Source organism: Osmia lignaria, chromosome 3, assembly GCF_051020975.1.
Source record: "Osmia lignaria lignaria isolate PbOS001 chromosome 3, iyOsmLign1, whole genome shotgun sequence".
NCBI lineage: Eukaryota > Metazoa > Arthropoda > Insecta > Hymenoptera > Megachilidae > Osmia > Osmia lignaria.
The window spans coordinates 6,393,642-6,409,333 of NC_135034.1; the positions used below are offsets into that span (position 1 = coordinate 6,393,642).

At 42.0% G+C, this 15,692-nt stretch overlaps 1 protein-coding gene across 4 annotated transcripts in view; it reads right to left on the reverse strand.

The window, feature by feature from the left end:
- Positions 1-1,664: 1,664 nt before the first annotated feature.
- Positions 1,665-15,692, reverse strand: part of LOC117605200 (uncharacterized) — a 57,993-nt gene continuing 43,965 nt past the window's right edge. For 3 of the 4 annotated variants that reach the window (XM_034326223.2, XM_076693175.1, XM_034326222.2), the window contains one exon: positions 1,665-5,264. In XM_034326223.2, the coding sequence (XP_034182114.1) occupies positions 5,184-5,264 (81 nt within the window). In that variant the 3' untranslated portion in view covers positions 1,665-5,183. The remainder of the gene's footprint in view (positions 5,265-15,692) is intronic. The other variant, XR_013065209.1, reaches the window with a different exon arrangement.

The following is a 15,692-nucleotide window of genomic DNA, read 5'->3' on the forward strand; positions in this document are numbered from 1 at the left end:
TGTCGAAGTAGCCACTCGAAGAAGACCGTTTCTGTACATGCGTTTTCCATGAAAATTGATTTAGGCCGGGGCCACAATGTGCGTTTTAACCGGAGGGCTACTATCCTAGGTGCCGCAGCATGTTGCATGTCGAAATTAACTTCTCCATTACCAGGACGGTCACGACTCGAGGAAATTTAGCAACGTAGCACGTTTTTTAAATTTCGAAACGCAAAGTATAATATTCGTTATTTTTCCCAGGATTTTTTCAGGATAAAAGTGATTTACCGCGGAAATCGCATTAGAAGATCCGATTCGTTTGGCTCGTTACGCGAAACAAAACGAAGGAAATAAAAAAAAGCCATTGACGAGCACGCGAAACTGGAGGGTAAAAAAAAAAAGAGCGATCTCGAAATGAAAATTCTCTTTGGCAAAATTCTATCACCGATTTGAATCGAACAGCGCGGATGACGCGCGTCCTTTGTTCGCGATTGTTCTAAAAAACAAAACGCTAGAAACATTTCCACGATTTATCGTTACAACGCTTGTATTCTATTTCCGTGTTGTGTACAAAAATATATAGGAAATTTGGATGGAAAAATTCGTATGTGTTTCGGTCCTTCGAATACCCCATGTTTTCGCTATAATATTTATTCTACGGGTATAACATTTATTCAGTTTCAAGTAATCGACGCGTGGTTTCCCGCTGAAATAAAATAATTCACGAAATTTTCACACCGCGGCACACTCGATACTAAATGGTCTGCGGTATTTATTTATTCCATTAGAAAAAAGATATTACCGATCAATTTGAATAGAAAATTCAATTGAAAAAACAACTGGACGATCGATTAGATCAATCCGTCCGTTTGTAACTGACCAGGAAACGTGTAAAGAATATTTCACGCGGCTGTATCAATACGTTTCTGTATTTTTAACGTTTCGTCCATTTCGATGTTTCGACGAGCAGGGGAGGAACAGTCGGATAGAAAAGTGAATGAAAAATAATGTAGGTCGGAGAAAACGTCCGTGCGCGTGTAATTCATATCTATGGTCCGTATGCAAGAGAGTATAAAATATGCAAACGTATACAGCTTCGTTATTTTTTGTCGTTGCGAACCGAACAGGAGAATGAAGTAAACAACCAATGTAGAAAGCCGGTAGCCACGCTCGTGAACGTAGTTCGTTAGAAGGTGAGACAAATTGAGGGAAACGAGGAGATATTTTCAAAAAACAGAACGAATTGACTATCCCTCTTTGAATCACGATACCCACCTACGCTTACATTTACAGAGTCAAAGCGAAACTTTGAAATATAAATTCAACTCGTGTTATTTCAAAGATAGAGTGTTGGGATTGGTTCTAAAAATGTAATGCAAATTAAAATTATGGAATGGCAATATTCGTCTGAAAAAGAAAAATCTAACTAATGTAGGAAATGTGTGCAGAGGTGTGAGATGTGCAAAAGTATGAATTAAAATTAAAATCAAGCGTTTGTAAATAATAATGAAAGCGTGTACGAGAGTTGGGAGCAACAAGCAAGCGGCATAATGCATGGCAGTGAAAAGGGTTAATAACGAATCACGTCGAACATGTAGAAAACGAAGAACTTTTGTTTCTTTATTATATTCGTTGTGTCGCGAGACTTCGTGATATCGTGTCTGCATTTACAAATCGTGCCGCAAGCCACCCATTCGAATCAATTTTTTTTTTTTTTTTTTTTTCTTTATTTCTTTCTCTCTTTCACTCTTGCACACACTCACATTGCACAATTTTCGTCGCTCTCTTTATCTGTTTTGATACACTCTCTGTACTGTACAGTCAGCTCGAAAGGGACAACAAACCAATTCGTGCTTTTCGATACACATTTTTCCCCTTTGAAATCTCATGAAAGTTCGCGTCACTTTGAAAATCGCTCGCGTAACAGCCCGCAGAAAGGAAGATCGAAAGGATTTTCTCGTTTCGGAGGTATAAAATTTACAAAAGACGATCCCGAGCTGTGAATTTCGATAGAAACGTGATCTAACAGGGGTTGGCAGTGATCGTTCGCGATGCGACGAAACGGATCTTTTAATCTGTCGATTGGAACGATCGAAAATGAAAATATTTCATTCTCTTAAATTCGATCGCATCGTTTCCTTTCGTATTTCGTCACGAGAGTTTTCGATCTTTCTCACCGGGCGACATTTCCCTTTCCGTCGATATTTTCTAAGACGCCCCCGTTTCGCTTTCTCCAAGCGTCTCTTCTTTAATTTCTACAAACTTTTAAGTGCGATATGTACCAACGGATAGTTACATCTTACACGTTAATTATAATATTATATAATATTTATATATCTATATTTATAATACTTTTCTGTTTTGAGATTTATCGTTCTTGTCGAGCTACGTATATGTACAGGGTGTTAATCAATCATAAAACTCATAGAAATTCATAAATTAATCGATTCTAAGACACTCTGAATTACTTATCGATTGATCAAAATTAAAATTTGTAAAATAATTGATGGGATATTTAAATAAATAGTATAAATGAATAATTGAATACCTTGTTAGAGTGGAACCAAAAGAAAACCTGATGCAGCTCGAATACTTTCTGCGTAGAGTTAAATATTCTCTTATTCCTCGATGTTCGCTCGATTCAATCGGCTCTTTACGATTAATACACTTTCAGTACATTTCTCGAGGACTACTTGTAGAAATATTTAAAAAATTGCCTCTTCAACTATCTCGGGGCAGGCACGAGCTGACGTACTTCCATTTAAATAATTCAAACGAATACGTTAAAACGCAAACCGTCGCAGCAAAGTGTAAATTTTCCTGGTTGCTCTGAAACGTTAAAAAAGAAAATAAAAAACCAAACTTAACTATCATGGGAATATAAAATTGAACGCGTTAATTTGGTCCAACGATCAATAAAAAATTTGAAAAATGGAACTGATATTTCGAGGCGGACAAAGCCGTCGTAAAAAAATTATCGATTGAGAATACGCATTTTCTGGCGGAAGCGAGCGTCGCACCTGCGGATGCTTCTTATAGAAGCAATTTAATCAGATCCTTCCGATCCTTAACCCAGCTGCGCTCGGTCGGCTCATGAATTGAAGCGAACGGTAGCGAAGGTGAAATGCAGGAGAAGGAGGTGGAAGATGAAGAAGAAAGCAGCTGGGTTTCGTGAGCAAAATTTATCTCTTAACCCTTTCGCTACGAGAGCTACCACTAAATGTACCGGTATATCGTAAATCTTATCGTTATACACGATAGACCATTAGAATAATCCTCTACAATAGACTATCCCTATTTATCTAAGGATCAAAAATATTTCTAGGATGGAAAATATTCAACCAAGCGATTCGAATTTTTAACGCTATCGATTTCTTCTTTCTTCTCGTTTCAGTGACTCTTATATAGGAACGATAAATTTCACGAAGAATAAAATTAGGCAGTCAGAAATAGTGATTCTTCGATTTTATCGTAGAGAAAGGGTTAACTACGACTTCGTATAGTTACCTTTTATGAAACGTTCGTATCGGTTCTTTTCGTACACGTCACTGGAATGGTGATACCAACTTTCGTCGCTCCGATAAAACTCATTCTTTATAATTCGAATTTTTCCGTCGTCGAAGGAAGAATCGTTGGACGATCTGATCGTCGAACGAACGTCGACGGGTTATCGATCAAAGTTAATGGTCGACGAGTCGCGACAGAGTAACGATTTACATTGTCTCACGGTCCCTTTCGCGTGACGCGTGTGTGTACCTACGATTAAAGCGTGTTGCTTGTACGCGTTTCCTTTCACCACTGCCACACCTGCTTCCGTATTCTCTGTATACATACGTATATACCTGTACCTACGAATGCATGCACCTCGGCTAGGTCAAAGCAATCTCGGTCCCATTGTAATAAATATTTCTGACGTATGTATGTACACGGAACACCGTCGGTAGAACGAGGAAATCTTCGAAACTCTTCTTTTCACGGTCAGCGAGCGAGCTTTGAATGAAAAATATTACACATGCTCCAGATACGGGATTTTACCTCCTTTTGTATAGCGAGCCAATGGCAACGAAATATTACATCGTTTAAACGTAATTAAGTTGGACCCTCGAGAATGAAAGATTTTCCAAGAAAATGCACCTTTTCTTCAGCTTCTGAAGAAGGCAATTGTTAAATATCTAGGTCCAGAGTAATTAGTTGCTAATAAAAGTCGTAAGGTAAGATGAAACAAAAGAAAGGAAATGAGAGTGGTAGAAAGTAGTAGAATAAAAGGGAAAGGAGCAAGGTTGTTGGTAGATGAGCAAAGAGGGAGGAAACGAGTAGGAGGGTAAAGGACCCGTAAAAGGGATGGATATTCTGGTTTGGCGCTTGGCCCACGCCACTGGAAAAGAACGTTCATTTGTCTTCCATAGAGTGTAGCCCGTGTTTCGCTTCAAGATACTAGGCATGGCCCTTTCTCCTCGCGAAACAATGCGCCGAGCCTTCGAAAAATCTTGGAAAGCATAATAGCTGCCCTCCAAAACTACGACTTCCACCAGACTTTCATCCCTTTTCCACGCTCTCCTTCTCGTCGTCGTCGTCTTCTTTTTCTTCTACTTTTTTTTCCTCGGCCTCGTACTCTTGTGCTCAATCTCAAGTTGAAGTGGTATTCGTCGATCGGCCGAGGAGAGAGATCATCGTCTCGCGAGGCGCTTTTGTCTGAGCTTTTGAATTTTTCATGAGAAACGAGGGACAGGAAACAGAACGATTTTTTATTATCCTGACCACTTCCGTTTCTCGTATTTTAGTTACGTCGTTGGATAAATTATTCCCTTCGCCGTCCTCGGTCGCGAAACAACCTCGATACGTAACCCTTCGTTCTTCTTCTTCATCTTCTTTTTCTTCTTCTTCTTCTCATTTCCGACGTCCCTCTTGAATCGTGATTACAACATTTCAATTTACCAACCGGTAGGCTGCGTTTCCATACTCCGAGGTTCATCCTTGTTACCATTTATAATAACCGTACGGTATAAAACTTTCCCGTGAAAAAAAGAGTTTCGAATAAGGGTGAATCGATCGCTGTAAAACGCGTACAAGTACGGTTCAATGGTATAGACGTTTACTGTCGTAAGAGTTAAGGAACGTCAGGTTCCTTCAGCTTCTCCATCAGCTTCTCCATCAGCTTCTTGACCGTAGGAAAGTAGAACGACTCGAAGGAATTTCTACGAGGACTAGCAGTCGTCCTGAGTCGACGAAGAGTGCAAAAGAGCCGCAACGCGTTCCGAGAAGTCTCCCGACGCCGGTCCAGAACACTGAAACAGAATTAAAACGAATAATTATGTAGGCGTTTAGTGGAGGGGGAGAGAGGGTTTCGTCTCCCGGGACGCCTTTAATTCGGGCCGGGGACCGCTAGGTGGCGGCGGGATGATCGGTGATCAGTGTTCTCGCTAGCGGTCGCCCGGCATGCGAATATATAGAAATTCCGAATGGCGGTACGAGCCTCGCTGACGAGACTAATAAACGCCTTTTTCTCCCCTCTCCTACAATTAAATATTTTTTTAATCGAGACTTTGAGTCTTCGAAAACAATCGGTGTTTCAGAAAAAAGATTTGTAGATAGAAAAGTTGAATAAATCCTCAAGGAGTAGAGGGATCATTGTCGCTGCAAAAAAGGTCGAGGAGGGATCGAAGTGTATCGAAAGCTGGGTACATTTGAGGGTATTGTTTAAACGATCCGTCGGTACGGAAAAATCCCTGACGCTATAAAGCAACGAAGAGACGAGGGGAACCCTTCGGGCCGGCAATGAAAACTTGAAAAAGTTCGTGCTTTTTCATTTTCAGCTGCGCGGCCCGGCATCGTTGAAAGCGCAGACGATGCTGATTTCCCAACGGGTATCGTCCATCTATAAATCTATACCCCGAGGTTGTTTAGTCGGTGCTGTACACCGGCTAAAGCTACGTGTACACGTACGTCAGTGTGGGTACACGTGTGTGTAACGTGTAGCCTCGCAAATACGGCACCCTGTATTTTTCATTCGACTCTGCCCACCCTTCTGCCCGCCAACCTCCTTCGCAGCCGTCCAAAGGAAACTTTTATCTTACGAAGAAAGTTTATTTCTTATTTTTCAGCCTCGACCGGGAAATCCAGAAAACAAAGATTATTCCTCCGACCGATAAAACTATCTATTCTTTCCCAATTTATTTGTCTGGGTAAAAAATGTGATCTCGATAAACGTTCGATGATAATTATAGAAAGGAGAATGTTGGAACGAGTTCATTGCCGAAAAAAAGACATCACTCTCGGTCCTTCACACGTTCGACGAGAAAAGGTAATCAGGGTAAATGAGATGGGAGTGTAAGCGAGCGAGTTAAAATGTAAAAGCTTTTAATTAACTTTCACGATCCATATAGAAAGCTTGCGTTTCGTTGGGGGAACATTTTTTTCTAAAATACGCGTACGTTATTTCGTGTTGGCAGGGTTAATATAGCGTGTAATTGAAATCGTGAGCATGGAAGTCTGGACGTAATTGACAATCGAAAAATGACGAGTTGCAGTTCGATTAATGCAACTTTCGTAACAATCTGTTTGTTTAGTCGATACATTCCATGTACTCCATGTAAACTAGAAAAAAGTATTTAATGAACGAGCGTTGGAAAATTGATTCTTATAAAAAAATACCAATTTGTCTCAGCGAAGACAGCGATGTGTACTCCATTTCAAAATGAAGTTCGATAAAAAATTTCCTTCCTAATACAACGATTAATCCCGCCAGAGGTAAATTGTTGTTCGTATGATCTTTCGAGAAAAATTAGAGAGAACGAGTATTCGAGGAAATTACACCGGCAAACATTAATCAACGTATATCACTGCGTTACTGTTCTGCTACATGGTGTGCGGAATTACAAAATAAAAGCAGGACCTGTACAAATTTTATTTCTCGGATAAATGAATTTTCAGCTTGTTTTATTTAACAAAAAAAAACACGCGAAAAGAACTACAACTTGCTGTTAGGAGTGGTGGAAAGGAGAGGAAAAGGGGCTGCAAACGAGCAAAGCGTTTGGAAAGCGATTCTCTCAGGGAAGTTGTCGTCGACGGCGACACTTAAACAAATATCCCGAGGGTCTTGAACAGTTCCGAGCTATGGTACGGGCTAACCCTGAACGGGTCACGCCAACTCGTACAGTTGAGTAAAAGGGATTAAAAAGCTACAAGTTTAGTCCCGTTCCGAACTTTTCCACCGTCTTTCTTTAAATTCCGTTACGTCTTCCTTCCACTTTTCTCCTTTCTGTGCACTCTACGATACCCGGTACGTATTTCATTTATGAACAGAAGCCTCCTAATGAAAATACTTGAAAAAAAAAAAAAGGAAAATAGTTCGATAGTGTAAGAGCACCCAGTCGAATGATATCGACTAAAAGGGTAGAAGGGTGGAAATTTTCGGGTAATGGAAACTTCCCGTGAGTTCACATTTAATTCACGGTTCGTCGAGTTGCACGAGAAGGAAGTCGACAAAAAAAAAAAAAAAAAAACCCACACCCCGGGCACCAGGCCCATTTCCACTTGGTCCTCGTGATATTTGCGAAAATTAAATGAAACAGTGAAACTGTTTTTCACCCGAGTTCGGACGAAAAAGCTTGTCAAATATTTATTCAGCTGGCTTTGGAAAGCTGGCGAACGTAAAAAATTTACTCGCTGATAAAACAGCTCGCGGAAGGTAAAACCCGATTCAATCTTCTCCGAGGGTGGAGGAGAGACTCCGGCAAGCAGAGACGGGAGGATCGAGCGAAATAAACTAAACGGCAACGCGGGAATATCGCGAAACGATGGGAATATGGGGAAGAAAAATTGCGAATGAAAAACAAAAAAACGAAAGTCCAGGGCTAACGCGGCGAACCTCTATTTTCACGACCCCACTTTCTTTACCCTTTATTTTTCCATCCACCTTCGCTTTCTCGTTTCCAGGACAATTACACTAATGCTTTTCGCCATTTTCATCTTCCAGCAACGTCGCGGGTGTCCGCGTCGCTGGGAGGAGCCGGAAGCGGTAACTCGAAGCCAAAACAAATGCAAATGTCGCGGAAGCGAGTAAGTAAACGCAATAAATGTTCCCCGTTAGTTTCGTGTCGCGCAAAACTTTCACGGGGCGAGACCATTTTCGCATCTCCCGCTGATTCGGAGAAACTTAATGGGTTAGGCCACTCTAGAATTTTGAAAAAATCGAAATTTTCTTTTTGCTTAAAAGGTGCATTAATTTCTTAAAAATGATATGGCAAAAGATTATGGGTGGGAAAAATCTCTAAGTATTCGAATTTCGAATTCTATTACTGAAAACTTTAAACGCATTTTCAATTTATTCCATCATTTTTTTTTTTTTAATTCCCAAAATTTTTGGTTTCTAAGGAAGCATCGAAGAATTTGTACAGTACAATTTCGAAATGGACTTACAATTAGTTATCTTCGACGTGCTAATTGAACTTGCAATCTTTTTTCTTCTGGCCGCAAGAATCAATGGATTTCGAAATTGGTTCGCTCGGATTCCAATTACACACCGCAGATGGTGCTTTTTGCCTGAGATCAATGGACTCGAATGGACCTTTTTTCCTGCTCGGTGGTAATTAAATTGGCCGCAATTTACTTGCTCGACGCGGCAAGTTGATAACTCTCGTTCGTGGAACGTCGTAAAATTAAATTTCGCGAAATCAAAGTTTCAATATGTCCGAGTTATCTCGGCTCGTTCGTCGAACTGAAGAATCCGAACATTTCACGGAAAGTTTGATTTAGTTTCCCATCGTTGCTAGGCAAAATACGATTCCTCGTATATACCTTTTTTTCACCTCCGACGAAGCGATGCTTCGATAATTCGTTCGTTAATTCGAAGCTTCGTTCAACGGACAGCACGGGAAAGCTGTTTGCCAAACAATTCGTTCGCCAAATAATTCCTCTCTCTCTCTCTCTCTATCTGTGCGCGAAAAAGTCCATTTGACGTCGCGAAAGTTCGTTTTGAAAACTCTCAACGCGTTGAATGCTTGATAGAGGAATTCGATCCGTTGCAGATCGAAGATTTTGCAGAGAAATGACAGGATATCCGCTTCGACGCGAAGCACTTACAAAGTGTATTTCTTTCTATCGGAGAAGTACTGATAACGTTTGAAAAATTTTTGCAAGACACCGAAAATTTATATTCGCGAATTCTATAAACCTTCAAAAATCACTTAACGAGTAAGGAAAATTCGACGCCGAGAAGCTTCAATGGTTTTCCAAGCAAAGAAGCTGAAAAATGGAAGATACACAGAGAAGGATCAAGAATCGACGAGATGTTCGAAAGAAAAGGGAAAAAAGAACAGATGCTTGCCATTATTCCGTTTCTTTGACTTAATGACTTTGAACGAATCGCGTCTGTTTCGTGAGTGGAACAAGAGAAGGAAATTTCTGCTCGACCAGGTGAAAGATGATCCAATGAGAAACGAAGAGAAGAAGGAAAGTGGAACGATAACCGGAGCGAACAAACGAATGATGAAGATGGAAAACGAACGCGTTTTCGCGATCTTCTACAAATGAGATTTATACCTTACGGCGGTGAACGAAAAGCGATAAAAGAAAGGGGTACCGATCAAGAGAAAAAACCCTCGAATCAACTTTCGGCTGTCTGCCAAATATTTGCCGAAGCATAATCCAAACTACCCGGCAGATGCAATTCCGTGAAATAGTTTCGTCGTCTCGATCATCTCGCGAAAGTAACGACCAAGGAAATGAATTATTCGTTCTCCTTACTTTGCTTTATCTCTTCGACCTGACCCTATGAATGAATCCGTAATAGATTTGGTCGAATCGTTTTACTTATAGAATATTTTGCTTTTAAAACCGTTCAATTCGCATACATCATAGGTAAATTACCTTTCAAAATTCCAACCTACCTTTTGAATACGGATCATCGAAACCCCATAATTCTCAGGTACTATAGGAAACCCAAGGGAAATCAAAAAAAAAAAAAATAAAAAAAAAGGAAACTAAGAAGATTGCAAAGCCTGTTTTCTCTTCTCTTCGTTTCGTTTAACACTCCCGCGAATTCCTATCTATTCACACTCGCTAAATCATTCCGAAAGAAACAGTCGTTCCCGCGGCGCGGCGTTTCGAAGAAAAATGGCTAGCTAGAGAAATCTCTCTGAAAGGCAATTAATTCGAACGTCTAACAAGGACACGATAGGTGTAACGTGTGCCGTTATCCGCAACACGGTTAAGGCGTAACTGATACCAATTAAATCCTGAATGAGTACGAGGTTACCTCGTTGTGTACCTTATATGCTCGGCAGGATCGGCCATACTGTGTATCCTGTGCTTGTAACACGAGACGGACGAGCCTCAAGCATATCCACAACATGCAGAACAAGAACACCGGCAACAACAACAACAACAACAACAACATCGGCATCAGTATCAGCAGCGTCGAGAGCAAACGCTTGTACGAGCTGGCCAACTCGAAACACGCCTTCATTCAGGAAATCTTCAAAGGAGATCGACAAACCTTCAAACTTAATCTTATCACGATTTCCAACTTTCTCGAGAAAAGACACTGTTCCAAGGCACCGGAATTCGATTCAAATTTCCTTAATCGACAAAGATCGATATTTTACGAAAGGATAAGCAAGGTTTTCATAAAGACATATTTGAAAACGTTATAAAATCGCAGCCGAAACGATGTCAGAAGGATGGTGAAACGATTGGCAAGCGATCAATCACGTTACCCAATTTAGCAGACGTTCCGGCCGACTCGTTAATTATTCAAGGGAAACTGCGAAGAAGCCAAGCAAGCATCTCTCTCTCGTTCTATCGAATCGCAATTGGAAAACGAAACTCTATTCTGAAGGAGCCAGCAGCAGCAGCGTACGGGCTAACACACCGGGGAATCCACTCCATTTCCACCTCCAATTATTTATGGAAAGCAGAAGGGAGGATTTAAGTGTCCCCCGGTGTGCCTTGCCCATTATCATTTAAACTAGACTCTGAAAGGGTCTCTCCGGTTATCCTCGCTCAAATAGCCTCGATCTTCCTCGAGCGTGTAAAAGGAAGAAGAAACGTTGGAGCAAGGGGTGCCGGGATAATGCTGAATTTCACAAAAGCAAGACAAAAAAAAAAAAACGAGGAAGGACTTTGAGGAAGGCAGTCATTCGACAACGACAGATGCCTTCGTCCTTTCCATCTAGGTCGTCGCAACGAAGACGAGTTCAATTGGAAACGATCAAGCAACTAACTCGACGTTGGCCGATTACAAGAATTTCCTGCGACCATCACCAGCAGAAATTGAGATATTAAAGAACAGGTATATCCTGATACCGGGTGTGTACCATCCATACCAATGAGCGTCGGAGAAACGTCTTACGGTTTGCATTATCCAAATGCCGTTGGATATAGCTTAGGTAAACGTGGTCGCGATGCGAATTCGACGATTTCACGTCGAAAGAAATCGAACAGTTCCCTATCAATTTGCCATCTTTGGCTACGTGTTCCACGTGTAAACTATGGAGAAAAGAAAAAAAGTAGGACGTTCGTGTAAACGTTAAACGTATGTCTGTGCAGCAATGGAGCTACTAAAGATTCGTAAATCGTTCGATAACATCTATTTTCGATTCGAAGCGTCTCGATTCGAGCGGACAGAGCCGCGCAAAAGGGAAGCATCCGCAATTTAATCACGGTTTGATCGAGACGAAGGCTAGAGCCGGCGAAGAAAGGCGAGCAAAGGGAATCGTGAACAGGGAGAATGGCAGAGGTGAAGGTGTTTGGAGAGAAGAGCAGCAGAAGAAGAAGAGGAGGAGGAGGAAGAAGAAGAAGAAAGCTTTGAAATCAATATGCGCCACGAATCAGCACGATAGACTTCCCTCCGGTCTATTCGACAAAGTACATAGGTAGTGTAGGGAGTGTGAGACGATCGCGAAAGCGACGTGGTGTTGGTTGATGGCCCTTTTCAACGGAGCTTCTCCCTTCTGACACGAGGGTCGGGCAGCCGAGCAGAATTCGATTCTTCGATCGAGACGCGAACCGAATGCACAAGCGAGATCTTGTTGGTTCCTTCTGACCGCAACAGAAACGTCGTGATTTCAGGATGAACCCTGCCCATCCCTTCAACTTTTCAACCCCACCTTTATTCTTCGCAAAGTGTTTAGCTACGTGAATTTCTGTCGACTTTTAGGCTTTCACAGAAATTCTTCGACTTTCCATTCCGAAATTTCCAACGATACCGTTCCGATTCTACATCCTCTTCTCCTTCGACGCGAGTTGTTTTTCCCCGTGGACGCTCTAAAACCTCGATCCCCTTTTGAATAATGAATCTTCCGGCTGTAGCTGGTAACAAGTTCGCTTTGCTTGCCTCGCGGCGTCGCCGCCGACTTTGCCTCGTATTTGCACAAATATTGCACCGTGAAACTGCTTTCTATACATTTTCCTATATATATGCATATCGTGTTAATTGTCTTACTGCCATTTTTAACGCGTTCCCATAGTAATTGCTATTTCTCTCGCTTCGCGCGAAAGATCGCGGCGCATTCTCCTTCGAAATGAATTAGCAGCGAATCGATGAGAGGATTGGAAAGATTTCCAGGGAACGGGGACGCAGTGTATTCTGATAGTATTACGGCCCTTTTCGATGATCCGTTGCCAAAGCAATGGGATTTGGCCGTCGAGTACCTATATGGACGCACGATATGGATAAAACCGATGGAAAATGGTATTTGAAATGGCTGCTTTTCCATCCCGTCGTCGTAATCTTCTTGTCTAGCGATCTGTTTTTCCTCGATGTAAAGAGGCTTCCCTCTGGATTAAGAATCTTAAGACGATTCAACTTTAAACGCTTTCAGTGTCGCGTTAATGCTTCGACGAAAGTGGGACACTTGTTATAGCTCTCATCTGAATATATCAGAGTACCGATTGCACGGTGACCGGCACGGTTCGAATGTTAAATAACGCGTAACGACGATATCTAGGATAAGCGTGGGTCAAAGTAAACGCTGAAACGACGATACTCGTGTGCCATTGGTTTCACGATTAGCATTGGCATTTCATTCGCGACCGCAATTGTCCGCTAACGAGCAGGAATAATCGCAAGCTCGCGATTCGATCGCGACGAGGATACCGGTCGCGTTATCAGGAATGCCGTTTCAGGTTGAAAGCATCGCGATGCGAACGCGTTATCAGAAATGCTAAGAGCATCGAGCTCTCTTTCTCCTCGCGACACTCCCCGAAGAATAGAGGAGACGTTCGCTCTAAGATTTCTCAAGGGTTGAAATATTCATTCCAACAATGGGCTCGGTGGCTTGCGAAACCCGTACAGATGCCCTCGAACAAGCTCCCCAAAAATTTCCAATGGAATAAACTCTTCTTAATAACGAGTAATACTGTTTCCCGTCAGATTGAATACACTCATCTATTATGGATGACACAGAGGGAAGAAAAATCATACATATTCCAATTCGATTGTTCTTTTTCCTTTTTCCTTTTTAAATTCTTCCCTGAAACATTAATGCTTTTCTTTCAGGTTTCAGATATTCCATTCATTAAAAGCACAAATCTGCAATTCATTTTTACATGTTTGTACCTTGGCCGGTATTATGGAAATCGATCACGGAATAACAAATCGCTTTAAAGCTCTAGTTACATGGATAAGCGTTTTCGTCGGAGTTGAAAATCGGTCAGGCAAACACGAAATGCGAACGGCTCCGTGCACACCCCCCTTCCATTGATTGTTTAACGCGTATTCGTTTTGTAATAGAACTCAGCGTGGTTTGCATAGCAATTGTACGAATATGAAGTAAAGCCGATAGTGTTTGACTATCGTTTGCTTGCCTCGTAACCGCGTGCCGTACTATCGGTAATCATTTCCCAAACGAAACGGTTACCGTGCGCATCCGCATACACGGTCGCGTCAAATTTGTAGAACAACGCAAACGTTTTCACTTCTATCAGCAAAAGCGTTTATCATAAAAAGCGACAAATCAGAAGAAGATGAACTCTTTTCCTCTTAACAGCGAAGAAACAAAGCTGGCTCACCTTAAACGCAATAATACCATCCTCCATCGTTCCCGAGCGCGGAGTCGCGTTTAATATCCGCGGTTGTAGAATTAATTTTGCCAACGGGAGTAATAGAAGGCAGTAACGATAACGGGAATCCTCTTCTACCTTTCATTCGGCCGGCACTAAACCGCGATATAAAGACTCGAATTAAGGAAATGGACTTCCAGCCGAGCGCACGGCGACACGAATACCAACGTAAACTGAACTTCTCCAGTTTAGAAAGACTCGCTTTAACGTTGAACGTGTCCTCGATCGCATTCCCATTTTCTATTTCCTTTAATATATACTTTCGAGATTTCATGATTTAATTAATATCAAAACCAACGCGATAGTACACCTTTGTCAGGTGTTAAAAGGAACAACTTAATTTCCGATTCGTTTTACGAAGGAGAGTCTAAATATCAGAGGCGTGTCGTGTTAAAGGGGAATAAGGTCAACGTGGAAACGTTCCACGGTGTCGAGCTGGTAGAACACGACTTCCGCTCGACACGGTGTTTCCTTCCCGCGGGATAATAGTTTCGTTTCGCGTTCGTCGGGGAAAAAGAGGCGAAGAAAAATCGCGATGAGAAGGAGAACGGAAAGGAGAGACAATGGGCAGACGATCAAAAGCGTCACCGGGAAGCTAAACGAAAATTACGAGGCCACCCGTGGCTCCTTACTGTCCGGAAGCTTCTTCTACCTTACCTTCTCTTACGTTCAAATAGAGCCACGCTTCAAGGACAACGAGAAAGCGTGCCCAAGGGACAAACCCTGATAAAGGATCACGAATGAGCGATGAAACAGGGATCAAAGATCACCGCCACGATTGCTAGATCGCGCAAGCTGCGGCTAGTATATAAAGACAGTAAATAAATTAACGGATACGCGTAATTTGGACTAACCGATCAAGCGACACGGTAACGATCAAGTGTAGCTTTAACGAAGAGAGCCGATAAATTGCAATTTCCTGTTCCAAATGTCACCCGTTTTCGATTAACGCCGAGCCTGGGTCGATTTTGTATCGGGAACGTTCAACAATTCCAGCGACTAAGGGAACAGTAGGAATTAAAGAGGAAATTAATTCCTTTTTTCTCAAGTGCCATCAATTTCCTTCGTCTTTCAATTATTCTGAAATGTCCTATGAAAAATACTAACGGAAAATAGTCAAAGAAACATTTTACAGTCTCGCTGCTTTATTTATCCCGTCTGTCGTTTAACCTCGAAACCTACATTCCTGATGGTTCCACGGGAAAAATGTTGCATATCCCTCTGGTATCTGGAAAGGGATATTTCACGATAGAAGGAAGAGAAATCATCGCCTGCCTGATGATTTTCCAGAGATAACGAACGACTCGGTTAATTTCGCGCTTATTAAGCTCCTCGCAGCAAATCCCCTTTGACGATATTCGAGCGTAAATATTCGAACGATCTTCCTGCGACTGTTGATTGCCGTTCGCGCGAGATCTTTCCAGCTAACAGGGCAATAATGGGGAACGGGAAAATCGAATGGTTGAAACGATTCGCAGGATGGAAGGAGGGTGCAAGAGAACTGATGAAGTTTCAGGATGTGCATCGAGGACATCGAACGCCACTTGTTCTCGCTATTCATGCCCCCTGTTCCTTTCTCCTTGCTCTTGTTCTCTTTCTCCGGAGGCGCCTCGTCACCGAGGACAATGCGATACCTCTCCTTTCAACGCAAC